Genomic DNA, 15,909 nt, shown 5'->3' with positions numbered 1-15,909 from the left:
GAGCAGTGAACTCAAAATTGTAAGTTCTGCTGTTATGGATACACTCAGCAATAATGCACAAAGACTCTGCAAAGTTCACTTTCACTGGATTCTTTTACTGAGAGAAAAGTAAGAAAAACCTTCAGTCTGGGACCTCCCTAGCTCTGGTGTGTACTGAGTCATGCAGCCCTAATTATCATACACACATTTCTGCTTCCCTCCTGTCTCACTAGTTCTCATGGGCCCTTATTTTGACACACGCTGCATTCATTTACCGGTGAGTACCAAGGCACAGCAGGACTCTGCTGTTTAGAAGCTTAAAAGTTTTTAAAAATAATTTCTCTGCTAGTGAATTTTCTGGCCATGCACCTTTTCCCTGCTCTACTATGAGACAGATCTGATAAGGGCTGCAACAATCAGTCCATGACATCATGGAAAAGAACAACAGGAATCTGGGAAGCACCAAAGCAGCAGCTCAGTGACTGCACAGCTACACCTGACAGCAGCAAAGGCACAGTCTGGCAGTGGCCTGGCTCTCTCACTTGGTTACTTGTCCACCTCTCATCAGCCTGTTTGGGGATCATGCCAAGAATTACCTTGCCAGAGTTTGGGGGACAGCCTGGTTTGGATGAGGTCACCCTTTTTCAGTGGAAAAATAAGGTTTAGGCAGGATGCAGGAAGCTGTGAGGAGGCTGAGCTCTGAGAGCAGAACTCAGGAGGGAAGCTGATGAAGCAGTACACGTTGCACTACTGTTGTGCTAAAGCAGATACACATTTACAAGAGGGCTGTTAAATTTTTGTTTAGGAGTACTGGTAATAGGAATAACAGCAGCATGGACCTCAGATGCATAAAGTCCATCCCAGTTCTGTTTATCTCCTAACTCCTCCCCTCAGCATCACATCATCTCTCATCACACTGCTCTGCAAGGTTCCTGTACTGGCTCACCTCAGAAAGTTCAAATGGGATGTTTGCCTGACACTTCAGATTTTCAAAGCACTGTAAATACCCATTGGGTAATGAAAAGCTGACATGATTTATTAGCCAGGGTTTAGTCAGCAGTAACCCCACTGTCTGACTAAAATATCACAACAATCAGAGGTGTACAAGAAGATATGGTGATACTGATCAATTCCTAATAAAGCTCTAGACTCAGTAACTCACACTGTAATCAAACACTTGGAAAAACATCACAAAATGTTCTCTGACATACTCACAAATGAGGGAGAAAGCGATGCCAAGCAGTGCTCAGAGACTTGACACCTTCAAGCAGCTTCTCAGAATTAAGCACATCAACAACACTTGTAGTCAGATTGCCTGATTGCCTGACTGCAAAAGACCTCCTCAATTGACTCTCAAAGCTTCAGAGAAGATTTGACAAGTGTTACTATCAGCACCTTGCCCTTAGGTTACACTTTGTTATGGCTCCAACCTGAATACAGAATGCAATAGATTTCAAATAGGTTGTATTAAAACATAAGGCAAAAAAAAGGCATTAGGATAGGGGCCTGTTTGCCAGCTTGATCTTTTAACGGGTTTTATTTTACATATCTCAAAACAGGGTAATGTGTTTTTAATGCAACTATGATTTTAGGCTCAGGGCTGAAGTTTTTTAGATATTTCTAAAAACAATGAGGGGGGTGGCTCTGTTTAAACAGAACAGGCTTTAGTTCTAGTCTCTGCTTACATTTATGTTCCCTTTTCCAAAGGACCCATTATGCCAGTGTTTTAATATTGCAGGGCAGCCTTTCCTATTCACAGAACCATCAGTAGAGGGCCCAAGTACCTATCTCTAAAAGCTCTGCAAAGTTAAGATTTTGAAATATACCAAATGCACCAGTAAGAATAAACCAACTGTAATACTTAGCATACAATACACATAACCATGATAATTACTACTCAAGCTGCTAATTACTTATAGAATCCTAGATAACATGGCATTATTCTGTCTGTTCAGTATTATTACTCAATATTATTAACACCAATTCTAAAAAGCTTCTGAATGAAACTACCAGTTTACAATTGATAAAGCAATCAGCTTAAGAGGTCAAGTGCAGCTCATGTGCTCATTTCCACTTCTACCATACTCATAAAATATATAAATTGTTTTCAAAGACACAAAAGGATTTAAAATTTCAGCCCTGGAGATCCACCTTCAGTTCTGTATCTAACTTGCTACACCCAGGTGAGCTTGCTACTGTCTGCAGGCTGGCACATCAACAACCACCCTGACCCCTAACACACACACTCCTCCCCTCTGGAACCTCTTCTAGCAGGGCAGTCTCTCTCTCCCCCCTCTGATGGGCAAGGGCTCATCTATTCACAGAAATCTGGGTTTGGAGAAAAACAAACTCCTACCAGAATTAGTGTGGGTTTGAACTTACCTTCCAAATTCTGGCCATTTCACCTGTGACACTGCAAAGCCACACTTGAAATTTTAAGCTCAGATTAGAAAGGCAGCTACACAGAATTTTCAAAAATATAAACAAACCAAAATATAACTTACACAACTCATAAATTTATGAAGAGATTTGATACTAACCATAGATAAGTAAAGACCTTTTTCCCTCACTTCAGACAAAAAAAAACCAACCCAAACCAAACAAAAAAACCCAAATTGCCAAAAACCCACAAACTATCAAAAAAGTCCCCTATTCTGTTCAGAGAATAAGCACACATTCTATTGGTGTCCTGACTGTGTTTGCTTGAATTCACACACAAGTGTGACTTTGGAAAACATTCCTGCATGATTTCAAACAGGTCAATCAGGTATTTCAGCTAATTTGTCTCTACAACAGAAATATCATTTACCTTTCTAGCAATGGCTGGATGAAGTAAATAAACGTACTAGCACAGGAATTTTTTAATTGTTGGTGACATTGAGCTGTAAAGCTCTGTTCTGAGACATTAAAATATATTTAGTGGAATTTTACCAGGGGTAGTTTTTTTTAAAGATACTTTCACACATGGCTTCATCCAAAACCAATCTGTCACCATCCTGCTAGCCTTACTAATAAACAGCTTGGGAAATACAGAACATAAGGCAAAACTGGTAAAGGTTGAACATATTTGTCTGGTAAGGAACCACTACAAACAGTTTTTTCAAGCTGTTAACAGCTGTCACTGTTTCTATTTTCTGGTATTGTAAACAAATATCCCAAAATCTGCATTATACCTTACCCTGTCTTTTTTTTTCCTTTCTTTTGGCTAAACAGCAAGTGTTTGCACCTCACAAGATGGTTATGATCAGAAAACAGAAGGATGGATGAGATCCAAATTGCTGTGTGAAGGAGCAGAAAGGCCACGGTCAGGAAGTGGCAGGAACACAGGCTAAATAACAACCCAGAACGTGCCCGAGCCAACGCAGACAGCAGAGCCTCGCAGCAGGGAGCAGCTGGAGCCTGCAGCAGGAGCTCCAAGGAACACACACAGCTCTGCACCTCTCATGGACTTCTACAAGCCTGGTAGAACTACAGAACTTTAAATATCGACAACACTCTCATCTTTTTACCCCCAAAACTTGTACTATTTGAAACCCCATGGAAGACTTCTTGGAAGACTCCTGCAAAACTCTGCTGCTCAAATGGCAAGAGAGATTGCTCCATTTTTCTCCCCAAACTCACCCAAGGCCAGTTCATACACACTCATTCTTGTGCCAATATTATTCTTTGCTTGATTAGGTCTTTTCCCCAGCTGGCAGTCTGTCCACAGTAGTGGCAGCCACGTGTGTAATTCAATTAAAGCCCATGCTTTTTGTGGAACAGACACTCAGCCTCTGTAACTACCCTAGCAGCCTCTCCTGCATGTGAATACAGACAACTGGAGCAGGAGATAATATTTTACAATAGGCTTAATTAATTAATTACATGAATGCTTCCCAGCTCTATCTGAAGTACTTGAAGCTTTCTAGGATCATTTGTCCTTTCTTTATAGGTGTACATCACACCATTTGCTCATCCAGTGATTATCTGGCCTTTTACTCCTCTCATTAGAAAACTGCTTGTTAGATTTTGCCTTTTTATGCTAAAATCTTTAGTGCAATATAGCATCAGCCTCAAAAACTCCCTTTAAGAAACATGGGAACAGCCATACTAGAATATACTGACCCAAGGCTTGGCACCCTGTCTCCAACAGTGGTCATGACCAGATGGCTCAAGATGTCTCAGAACACAGCAAACAGAAATCCTTTCCCTTAACATTCTCACAGAATCCAAATCTTTTCCATTTCGTCACTTCCTGAGACCGATGTGTTTTCTCAGGCTGTATTCAGTGACTTTCTCTTCCACAAACTTGTTCAACCTCCCCTTGTGGGGATAAGCTGCTCTCAGGCACACATCCTTCAGAAAGCAGCTTCAGGCATCTACTGCCCTCTGTGCCAAGAGCAAACTCCTTTTGTTTCTCTGGAACTGGGCTTTAATCTATTAATGTACCTTAGAGGCTGTATTGGGAGGGGGTGTGTGGGTGTCAAACCTATTTTAACCTCTCTGTGTCACAGACTTTGTATTATCAATCAAATCTCAATCAGCCCTCTCTCACCCAGCCTGCAGAGTCCCAGTTTACATTAATCTCCAATGGAAGACGTATCACATCTTTGATCACTGTTTCCCTTTGATTCTTTTCCAGTTCTTTTATAGCTACCACATTCTTCTGACAGGGATCAGAATTGCACTCATGTTCAAGACATGGACAAAGCTTGGATATATAGAGAAGCACAGCAACAGCCTCTTATTCTCTTTTTCCTAAGCAATCCTAAGATCTGATTTGCTTTTACACTTCTGCTCAGCATTTAGCTGGTTTATTTTACAGACCTGCCTTCCAGACAAGTACTCCTCTTTTCCACATTTCTTTGTCCTATGGCTTATCCATATTCCAATATTTGCCCCAAAGCATATCTTCCCCAATTTAGACAATTAATTGCACTGTCAAGCCAGACAAATTAGACTTATGTCATTTCCAGTCTCCAATAAAGAGCTTTGCAAACAGTGATTTGTGGGCTACAAATGCTACATTTCTATGCTCAAAACCTGTCTGGGAAAAGCAAGTTCTGTTGGAAAAATACAGAAAAATCTCCAAACCAAAAAACTCTTAAAATCGCTGAGCTAGAAAATGAATTCTTTGTCTTACTTACAGTACTGCTCTCTCTGCCAATTGATAAAATACATGGGGGGGACACACTCAAAGCACTGAGATAAACACAGTAATGAGACATTCTGGAAAGCAAAATTTACCAAGAGAAACACTTAAAAGGCTGTACAGAAACAGAAATTTCTAAATCACTGAACACCTCTAACACAGCCCAAAATTTCATGTTTTCTCTACTGAAGAGCTGGGCACCTCAGAGGTTCTGTTGAGCTGACGGCTCCTTTCTGCTGCAGTGCAGCTCTGTTTTGGACCACAGCACCAGGAGCAGCAGTGATAAAGTGCTGCCCAAAAACAGATCAGCACTACAGTCTCATTCACTGCATCCTCATGGCAGGATCTTGCACCACCTTTCTGGATTCAGACTATGACTGGCAGCTAAAACTAAATAACAACTCACTTTTGTAAATAGGAGCTTGCTTGCTACACGAAATGGTTGTGCCCTCCACAACCCCTGCACTTTAGCTTGGGCTTGGACCTCATTACTCACCATTATTCCAGATCCAAGATCTGCAGAGGTGCAGAAAACTTTTCAGAAAATGGTCTATTTTTAATTACATCACCAGATAAAGACAAGAAAAGCAGAAAACAAGAGAAATGTGATAACTTGATCTTTTAGATAAGTAACCTTTAAGTTGTGCAGAAAGCCCAAGTAAAATACCTCAAAAAAATCAAAGTAACATCTGAAAGATTAATCTGAAAAGGAAAATAATAGCACCTACTTGGTACAATTACAGAAGACAGACTGAAAGAACAGACTTTTTTTCCCCCCAGGATGGGTGAATACATTTACCAGCAGAATCTTGTAACCAGTTTAAAATGAGAGTTTCCAACTCTTCTCTGTGTTAACTTCTGCATCTCTGTAAACTTCTGCTCAGTTTTGGTTTCCCTTCCTTTCTCTTTCTCTCCTTATGGTTTTCTTTGATATTCCCACTGTTTAATGCACTTTCTAACTGTGACCATTCAAATCTAAGGCTATGAGCAGATGATCATAAATTATTAAATTACAACAGCCTATTTACAGCTAATGTCAAATGAGTTGTATTAACTGGGAAGTCACAAACTTTACAGTTTTGATGTAAAACACAGGATTTGAAAACACTTTCATATTTCAAATGTTTAACATTAAAACTCAAGAGTTGCAATTTAAAACAAATACAATAATTAAAAAGTTGGTGTTCATCTCTCTCCCTTGTTTCTCAACTCCAATAAACACAGATCTTCATCAAGAGAGGCTGATTGTCTATCTGCATATTCACACAATAAAATACACTCTGTAGTGCAACTATCTGTCAATATTTTATCATTTATTGTGATAGATACCAATTAATTGAAAGTTATATAAAATATAGGAAGGAGAGCTTTTCCTTCTCCATTTATTACTTTCTGCATGTTGTCAATTTTTCTGCTATTCTCCATCACTTTTATTGGACTCAATGCAAAAAACGCAGAAGAGAGAAACTATTTTTTGAAAAACTGAATACTTGATTGGGGAAAAAAAACCCCTAAGAGTGGCATTTAAAGCAATCTTAATATTTAAAAATCATCTCACCTTTCTGGGTGATTAGTCTCCTTAAAGAAATGCTGGCACACTCTTTTCATACAAACTGAGTTCAATACAACCACAGCCTCTCTCTGTAAATTCAGGACAACACATTTTGTATCTTGTTTGAGGGTTTCAGGTGGAGCAGAAAGGTTTTTCTTGCCTGACTACCCTTTCACTACTTACAGGTGTACATCAGGGACAGGCATAACTTGCCTCTAACCTGCAGTCCTTTCTTTCTTGCTTAGCACAGGGATCAGCATTGTCATCTAAATGTCTGACAAAACCAGCTCAAACTGTGCACACAATGCCTCCAACAACACCAACAGACAGGAACTGAGTGCCCTGAGAATTTGATATGAAAAGGCAGAGATCTCAAACTGCACAAAGTAAGGCTTAATTCCAGTATTAAAGCCACAGGAATGGCAGCTTACATACAGTCTGTCTAACAAGTTAAAAACAAACCATAACTTTCTTTCTTTTTCCTTTTCATTTCTTTCTTTTCTTTTTGGAGGGGTAGTTTGTGTGATGCCATGTGAGAGTTTCCAGGCACACATTGAGGGTTATGACCCACCTATTCCTGATCACCTATTAATATCAGCTTTATTAGGAGAAATATTCCCTCAGATGAAACAAAAAGCTCCCCCAGGGAGCAACCAGGTCAGATTTGTGCTTGGACCCTGAACACCTTGTAGCCTTAAAGAAGAAAAGGTTGAGGAAAACCTTTTGTGCTCCTTGGGGTGCACAGAGCATCACCATTAAATCAGAATACTCGTTTGCTGCCCTCTCCTTCATCCCTAGCCTGCAGTCTCCCTTGGAGAGAGGAAATGGAGACTCACTGGTGAACACCCAGAGTATTTCCCCCTGCACAGCAGCACTGGGGTAACAGAGCCTCAGTCACAAAGATGGATGCTGGCAGAAACTACAGGGATTTTTGCCATTTTCTGTCACCTGTTGTGCTGCCCCTCCCCACATGCCCCTCTTTGCACCTAAGGCAGATGGGGCTGCCAGTCCCTGGATCAAACTGATCTGACCTGCCCCACCTCCTCCTCGCTGGGATTGGAGCCATTCACAGTGAACAAGGCCATGGGAAGGAAATGACACCACATCCATTAAACCAGACACATTCCCAACCAAGCCAGGAGGTGGCACAGGGATAGTATTCTACTTTGGGAAACAGGGATAGTATTTTACTTTGCTGCTGGGCTTATGAAGCCCAGCTCTGCTCCTAAATTTCTCAGGGCATCAGTTGTCATGGATGCTTCTGAAAGGAAGAAGCCACCATTCCCACAAGGCAGCTGAACACACTTCGCCAAAATGCATTGGTATGCCCAAAGTTAAGCTCTGAACTTTCTTCAGAGATTGTGCTCTACAGCTGGGAGGTGTGGAGGGCACCTGCTTGCTTCCATGCAGACTGACAAAACCACAAAAGAAGTCTGAGAGAAGGGAGAAATCTCTGCTGAGGAAAAGAATGACAAGCTTATTTCCATGTTTAAGACTGCAAAGCTTCTCAAATGGTTATAGTGAGAGACCTGTGCCCTTTGGCACAGTGAAGAATTGAGTTTCAGATCACAAAAATCTATAAAAACGCATATTTGAACTAAACTGGTACTGACTCAGCACCAAAATAGCCTGAGGATTACACCTGCATACTTAAATTAATTTTCAAGTGCCTCTTTTGCTATGCAGGGTATTTTATGTTACAGTTGTAGCGTACTTATATAACCTACTCGAAATGTATTTCCCCTTGTTTGGAGTAACAGCCTTTTGGAGAAGTCTCATAAAGTCCAATTTGGGAAAGCAATTAAAGGCAAGAGCCTTCCCCACATCTTGCTTCCTGAGTACCCCCCAGAATACCTGCTGAGCTCAGATCAAGCAGGTCTCTGCTGATTACAGAGCACAGGTTGAAACGTACTGAGCTGTTAATAAATGGAGCCTTATATAAAACCTGTCAAAGCCTTCAGCAGGGAGCATTCTCCATGGCTCACTGGGAAGGGCTCTCCCAGGACCTCAGTGACAGAGTAGCAGCTCTGTGCTCAGTGTGACCCCAGGGGAACAGCAGGCACAGAGGCAGGGAGGGCAGGCCCCAGTGCCCAGCCCGTTTCTGTCCCGAGGGATGTTAAACACAGAGTTATCATTCCTGGCAAATGCACCTTCCTGATCAGCAATCCAGCCATTGTACCTCTATCCCCTCCTTCCCACACACACCACAAGCCCACCCCAGCACTCTGCTGCCCTCACTGCCCTCTGCTGCAATTCAAGCTTTTTACTTCTTGTCCTGAACACCATGGAGATCAGTACCAGGCTGCTCCCTTCCCCACTGAAGGCTCTTGGAAGCTCCCCTCAAAGTCTCTTTGTCATGTGAAACACAGTTATTCCAATCAGTACTCCACAGCAGGTTTTCTGAGCCTCTAATCATTCTCACTGCCTTCCTCTGGATTCTCTCCAGCTGACCCAAATCTTTCATGAAGAATTTAGTACAGCAGTGCACCTACAGCCACTTCAAGCCTGAACCAGGCATAAGGATGACTTCTAACGTCCTGTAGGACATCAGTGCTACATAATCTGACACTGGGCTATGTTTGGGCACATGCTATGAACTGATTAGGATCTTTTATTGCAATGAACCTGGAACCACCTTTCTATGGAAACAGGAGCAGTATGCATATACTGTGCACATTACCAAAGACAACATTCTCTCATCAGCAAATGACACAATTCACATTACTGGGTGGCAAGTACACTGTCTGCCCTGCAATCAGCAGTACCAGCCATTATCTCTCAGTCAGGAGATGCACAGTCCAAGAGTCAGAGCAGCCAACTCTCAGCATCCTCAAACACCCTTCTCAAGGAGCTTTCACCAGACCATTCTGCTCGTCTGACAGGCCAGGTATTTCATCTGTTTTTTCCTGAGATAAAGCTTCCAGACTGTGGTCAAACAGTACCTATGAACCACTTAAAACAATAAAACAGCTCTGAACCAGCCCAGATTAGTGATATTAGAAAAGGTCTCTTCCCTCCTGTGACAATAATTTTACACAGAGTTTAAGGACAACTGGCTGCACTTCTCCAGCTTAAGGTTTGCTGTTTAACAGGCCATGAAAGTCCTGTAACCTAAAACTACATGACAAAAATCTGCCCTTTGTACTTACCCTTCTCTTTGGTACTCCTCATCCAAATTTGGCAAAAGCTGGGACCCAGCCACAGACAGATCAAGTGCAGCTAAAGGTAGATCTCGATAAGCAAAATTAACAAGCTGCACGGGAGCAATGCTTTTGGTCTCTTCTTCCACTTGTTGGGAAATGATCTCAACTTCTGAAACACTGCCTTCAATTGTAGGCCTGGAAATGTAATAAACACACGGACACACAGAAACAAACAGAAATGAGCAAGCAAGTAAAAGGCAGTTAGAGACAAGAACTTCATGGAATCCTAAAGGGCCAACAACTTCAAAGGCCTCTGCAAGGTCATTGAGGAGGTGCTGTCATTAAAGAGGAAGATCAAATCTCTCCAAATTTCAGTAGATCTCACTATAATAAACAGAAACCTCACACAGGAGAACAACTTTCACTCTGCTGGATCTGCTTCAGAAGCACTAAATAGAAATGGCTGTGTATAAACAAATAGAGAAAAAATGCACAAGCCCCAAAGGAAAGGATTTATGGAAAACAGAAAGAAGACATGTAACTATGCCAACTAAAAACTCACTGCTTTCTGAGTTATATTGGTGAGCAGTGAATAGCTAGGCCTTTTAATTACTATATACAAACCAACTGTTAGCTACTAGGTGCAGTCAGACCCCTCCTCCAGCAGATTTGAGTACTGATTCAAACAGTTCTGAGGGATGGCAGCTTTGTTACACTCACCTAAAAAGGATCATTCTGTTACAAGTTATTTCAAAATAGTACTGAAAGGGAACAGTGATTCAGGAGAATTATGGCCTCCTCCATAAAGATTATCTTAAGTAACCTTATGCACAGCTTCTAAATCTGATCAGGTATTCTTACAGCAGCCCACTATCAATAATGGGAACTCCATGCAGCTAAAAACAGTCTGACAATGTGTATGTCTCCCACATTTAGATACTACTTCTGTAGGAATTTTACAGGAATTCTGCAGGAATTTTATCTGTTAGCATTACTGCATGCACAGGATGACGTGGCTCAGGACACAGCTTGCATGTCAAGGGCTGATCTTTGCAGCACCCAGCAAAGCTGCTTGCCCTGTTTGATTCCAAGGATGTGCAAGCACAAACTTTTCCACCTTCCTTCTAGGGGAGCCTGGTAACTTTGGAAGAAATCTCAGGCTACTGTCGGAGGTTTACAGCAGGTATAAAGTTACTCTTTTTCCATAGTTAAAAAGTTCTTAGCACCCTGTGTTATTTGACTGCCAAAATTGCATTTTATTTTAAAGAAGCTTATTAAAATCTTCCAGCAATTTAAGCAACCTGGTTAGCAGTTCCTTTTTTTCCCCCCAAAAATAAGAGGCTACTTTAGAAGGTCACTTAACTGGTACATCTTGTATAAGGATGTGGGTGAAGGAACTAAAGTTCTATGTTGACAGTTTCCACTGATCTGAGTGAGTCTTACCATTAGACTAATTCTTTCAGATGGAAGACATTATTCTTGAATTAAAAGGAACTAACTCTTGCCAGAATTACCAAGAAAGTAAAATGCTCTTATATGTAGAGTATTTGGCAGGGAAAGGCTGCAGCTGTGCCATACTGTGGCAGAAAAAGAAGGTAAAAGGAAGTACTATCTGAATAACCTAAAAGCTTTTATTTTATTCATATCCAACTAATAATGGAAAGTAATGAGATTCCTTAATTTCCAACAGAACTGTATTCTTCTGTAAACAAGATTCTTCTGATTCTGAAATCAGAAACCCAGAGGTAAAAGCTAATTTTAGCAAGAATTTTCTTTGCTTTTCACCTTTAATGCCATCCTGTGGACCTGTACCTTTTTTAATCCAAGCTGGTTCAGTTTTGCATGAAAGAGCATGCAATGATCCAATTTCCAGTAGCATAAAAGAAACAGGAAATGGGTTGGTGCAACCTTCCCTCCCCCAACAATACTGAGTTTCTGTATTCTTAGACAGACTATATGACAAATAAAGGCTGATTTGATTGAAAAGAAAAGCAAACAGACTGGAGTCAGCAGACAGATTTGGTGGCAAGAAAAATAAACAGCTCTGAAAATAACATAACATACTAGTTTTCAGCCACTGCTGTTAGTAATGCACATCAGACATGCTTACAGCATCATCCATGTAGTTTCTGCTAACTCACAAGCTTTAGACAAACAGAAAACCTCCAGGATGTCACTGTCCTCCAGGTACAGCCTGCTCCTGTCATTTAAAGCAATTTGTATCACGTGGTACTTACTGAGGATTGGTCATGTTGGAGGATGCAACCAGACCAGCAGTGCTTCCAATGTTTAACTACTTCCAGCTGCTCTGCATTACAGTTCTAGCGTGGCAAGATTAGGTCTCTGTGAGAAGCAAAACAAGGTTCCCTGAAACACAGCTGAAAGAAATCCAAAGGGCTACACCGACTGCTGCTGTCATGTTGCAAATGTGATTAACAGGTTAGTTCCCCTCCCATGATTCTTTTTCAAAGTATTTTTATTCCAGGATAATTCCTCCATATTATGGAAGCTGTAAAGTTACAGTGCATTTACTTTCACACATTGACACATACATAATTCCATAAGAACAAGGGCTTGTTTCAATCCACTAGATTGTTGAGAAAATAACCAAAAACAGAGGGGGAAGGGGATTTTCAGAGAAAGTTCTCAGCTTCAGGAGGGTAAATTCTATTTGAAGACAAATTTTTACACATTCTAGATTAATATTGTCAATGAAGTTTGGGGGTTTGTTCTCCATTTTTGAGTTTGAACTGTTCTTGACTCCCTTTGCCATCTTAGGCAGTCTCTTCCAAAAATTAAATCATGTCATCAAACATTCTAGATGGGCTGTTATCAGGACAGTATTCTGATCAACAAAACCCAGTAACACATTTGGAAAAGGCAAAATCTCCACTTGTCCTGTGCCTGGAGCAATGCAGGGCCACCAGAGCAAAAGAGGACAAGCCTGTGAGAATGAAACCTACTGATACACAGGTTTTGGAAGCAGGAAAAACAAGGAATACCACACAACAAACAAAAGCTCTTAAAAATCATGAGAGACCTTGTGAAGCTATTATGAAGATTAGATGCTACAAAATTTTTAAAAGTAACATAAAAACAGACTCTAATTTTGATTAAACAGAAGTAAATATTGGCAAATTGGAATTGCTTACAATAACACCAATAATCATGAAAAATGCTCTTATACTAAACTTTACCCTAGAGTCACTTACAGGCTGAATTGTTAGGTATTTACAGTGGGGACATACAAATGTAGCTACATTAAGATCCTTAACAATCACATCATACAAAAAAGTAAAATTGAACTTACATATTTTGTAGAGCCATTTCCAAGGCTTTATTCCATGTTTTGTAATTTTACAAAAATGCAAAACGTAGCCAATGCATTTTCACATTTTCCAGATAATGTGCCTGGAAAAGATGCAAGAAAAAAAGTTCTACACTGTGCTCACCCTCCTCAGGTATATAAGTAAGCCAAAAACTTAATTTCATATGAAGAGGACAACTTTAAAACAAAAGACTACACATACTTTAGAAAGACACAAACCTTCTATTTGTTTACAATCTTGGACAGAGTAAGAAGGAAATGTTTTTCAGATAAAGCTTTGCTAACACCACAGAAACTTGATTTCATATCCATTCAAGTATGAATGGGAGTCTATTCCCTGGTCTTTGTACACTTTAAATTATTTCATTTACTATACCCCCTAAGGCAGCAAAATACTAAAACATTTGCCTAAATTTGTGAATATTTCAATCACACAGAGCTTTCTGCTGCAAACTCTTGCACCTACCAGCACAGCAAAACTACAATATAAGACTCAGACTTGTTTTGCAATGTTAGCTCCCTAACATCTCACCTTCAGCTGACATTTTTACAACACAAAACAACCCCAAACAATTCTGAATGAAAAATTTTACCCAAATCAGTTCTTCTAAGCACTCAGTAGGAGAAAATGGTTGAGGCATGAGATACTGTGCACGTGTCTTCTGAGAGTGAGAAAACAGAATCCTGCTCTAATTGCATTTGCAGGCCTGGGGAGTAAAAAGTACCTGGGGATCCAGCTGATTTGGGAGATGGGAATAAGACTGATGGAAACTGGCCTCAGAGGACAGACAAATGGACATGTGGAAGCTTCTTAACCTTGTAAAACCTCACCATTTGTTCAGGAGACAGCACAGTGCTGGTAACCCCAACCTCACATCCAAAGGGGACTTAGTAAAGAAAGCAGTGACCCAAACTGTACCTCTAGATTTTAAGAAATCTCATTTTTTAGATTAATCCTAAGATTATGGGGAACAGGCCAGGACACAAACATGAAATATTTGTCCCTCCTTTCTCTTGCTTTCCCAAAGCTGGAGCACATTTGTATTTAAACAGAAGAGTGTTTTCCAGCTCAGAACTGTGTTTCCAGCTTGGCATGTAACTTTGAGATTGTCTTTCAGTCATTACCCTTCAGCCTTAAGACTCTTCCTCAAGCTACTAATTTTAACTTTCTTCAGATCCTGGGCCTAATGGATTCTGGAATTAAAGGCCTTTAGAAATTGTAAAGGTATCGTCTAGTTTTCTACAGAACGTAATGTCAATGAAAACACAAAAGATTCACAACATTACAATAAGAATGGGAGAAAGTACAGAGAAAAATCTCATAAGAAATTGTTGGCATCTCTTGAAGCTGAGGATTTCAATGCATCTTGCCAATTACGGCTCTGTGAGGCCCATAAATATGATGTTTCTAGCTAGGAAGGAGAGTGAGAAGTTCTTTAGACCAATTCTGGTTTTCACATAATTACCAGTACAGAATCAAGAGAAACCAAACTGGACTGGTACTAAATCCAGTTATTAGACAAATCAAACATCTGGAACCAAAGATTTCATTCTAAGAACCAACAAAATCACAACTATATTTGTGAGAAATATCTTTTGTCACTCCTGGAAAGTATTATGGGCAACCTTCCAGACAAAATGCAATAAATTTTTATGGCTTTACAGTGCATGGGAACGGGCTGCGAGCAGAGGCAGCAGCCCCAGGGCAGGCCAGCCCCCTGGCGGAGCCGGCAGCGCTGCAGGCAGAGCCTGCCCAGCCCGGGGCTGCAGGAGCAGCTCCTGTGCAGGGAGCAGAGTCCAGCTCCAGGCCGGGATCGCTCCGCGCCCCAGGGAGCCCAACAGGGACAGGGAGAGACGGGGACTGAGCTCCGGGAGCCCTCCTGGAACGCAGAGTGCAAACGTGAGTAACCACTGGGGAATTACTGATGGGTCAGCTCAGCAGACAAGTCAGGAAGTGCAGTAAGAAGACAAAAGAGATGTAATAGGTTGTGTATATGTATCTATCTATCTCCTAAATGGATTACTGTGATTCATGCTTCTTTCCAGGCTTCATGCAAGCAACATAAAAAAGTATCTTATTATATACTGGTATTCAGCAAAACCATTTTTTTTTTACCACCCACTTCACCTGATCTGTTTCTTACTTCCTTTAAAAAATTCACATTTCAGAGCAACATAAACAACTTGAAATTTCCACAAGAAATTTCTTTGCAACTGACTTGTGTTTAAAGGCAGCAGAGATCAGCAGGGAAATTTTATTCTTTTAAACTTATCTCCTGCTTGCATTCCTACAGGATTTTCCTGTAGGCAAAGTGGAATGACATTGCTCTTCTCCCTGCCAACAAAGAGCAACTTTTGGGTATTCCATCTATCACCTAAGTGAAAATTTTTCCATGCAGCCCTTTCCCCACCTAACATACTCAATGTTCGTTAGACAAAAATGCCTCATCTCTCATGGTCTCATCTGATGGAATTACTAACAGGTCCAGAGTTTCTGGCTTTTTTCCCCACTTTGTACAACTGAGCGTAGGCAGCACACAGCACTCGCTGAGCTGCCACGTGAGCACGGGCAATGCCCAACCCCTGAGAGCTCAGCAATTCTGCTGTTCCGTGGCTTTCCAGGTGAGATGGTGCAGCAGGAGCAGTTTCCAGAGTTTAACAGAAACAGTTTGGAAGGGAGTTCTGACAGAAAGAATTGTCCCACCAGTTTCTAGTGCAACTTTCAAGCAGTTAACCACCAGAAACATTCAGTGCACTAAATGACTGACGTCCTGTA

At 41.0% G+C, this 15,909-nt stretch overlaps 2 protein-coding genes across 5 annotated transcripts in view; one reads left to right on the top strand and one right to left on the bottom strand.

The window, feature by feature from the left end:
• The window catches only part of TMEM266 (transmembrane protein 266), an 83,200-nt gene that overhangs the window by 42,733 nt on the left and 24,558 nt on the right, over positions 1 to 15,909 (bottom strand). For 3 of the 4 annotated variants that reach the window (XM_074549517.1, XM_005487796.4, XM_005487795.4), the window contains exons 2-4: positions 13,116 to 13,216; positions 12,043 to 12,148; positions 9,812 to 10,000 (exon numbers count right to left, since the gene is read on the bottom strand). In XM_074549517.1, the coding sequence (XP_074405618.1) occupies positions 9,812 to 10,000; positions 12,043 to 12,056 (203 nt within the window). In that variant the 5' untranslated portion in view covers positions 12,057 to 12,148; positions 13,116 to 13,216. Of the gene's footprint in view, positions 1 to 9,811; positions 10,001 to 12,042; positions 12,184 to 13,115; positions 13,217 to 15,909 lie in introns of all 4 variants that reach the window. The other variant, XM_074549518.1, reaches the window with a different exon arrangement.
• NRG4 (neuregulin 4) overlaps positions 14,900 to 15,909 on the top strand; it is a 51,377-nt gene continuing 50,367 nt past the window's right edge. Inside the window, exon 1 of the mRNA XM_074549524.1 lies at positions 14,900 to 15,033. The gene's annotated coding sequence lies outside the window, so the exon portion shown is untranslated. The remainder of the gene's footprint in view (positions 15,034 to 15,909) is intronic.

The sequence above is a fragment of the Zonotrichia albicollis genome, chromosome 11 (assembly GCF_047830755.1).
Source record: "Zonotrichia albicollis isolate bZonAlb1 chromosome 11, bZonAlb1.hap1, whole genome shotgun sequence".
In the NCBI taxonomy this organism is placed as follows: domain Eukaryota; kingdom Metazoa; phylum Chordata; class Aves; order Passeriformes; family Passerellidae; genus Zonotrichia; species Zonotrichia albicollis.
Note: the sequence above shows the minus strand (reverse complement) of the source record. Positions and strands in the feature narration are given on the sequence as shown.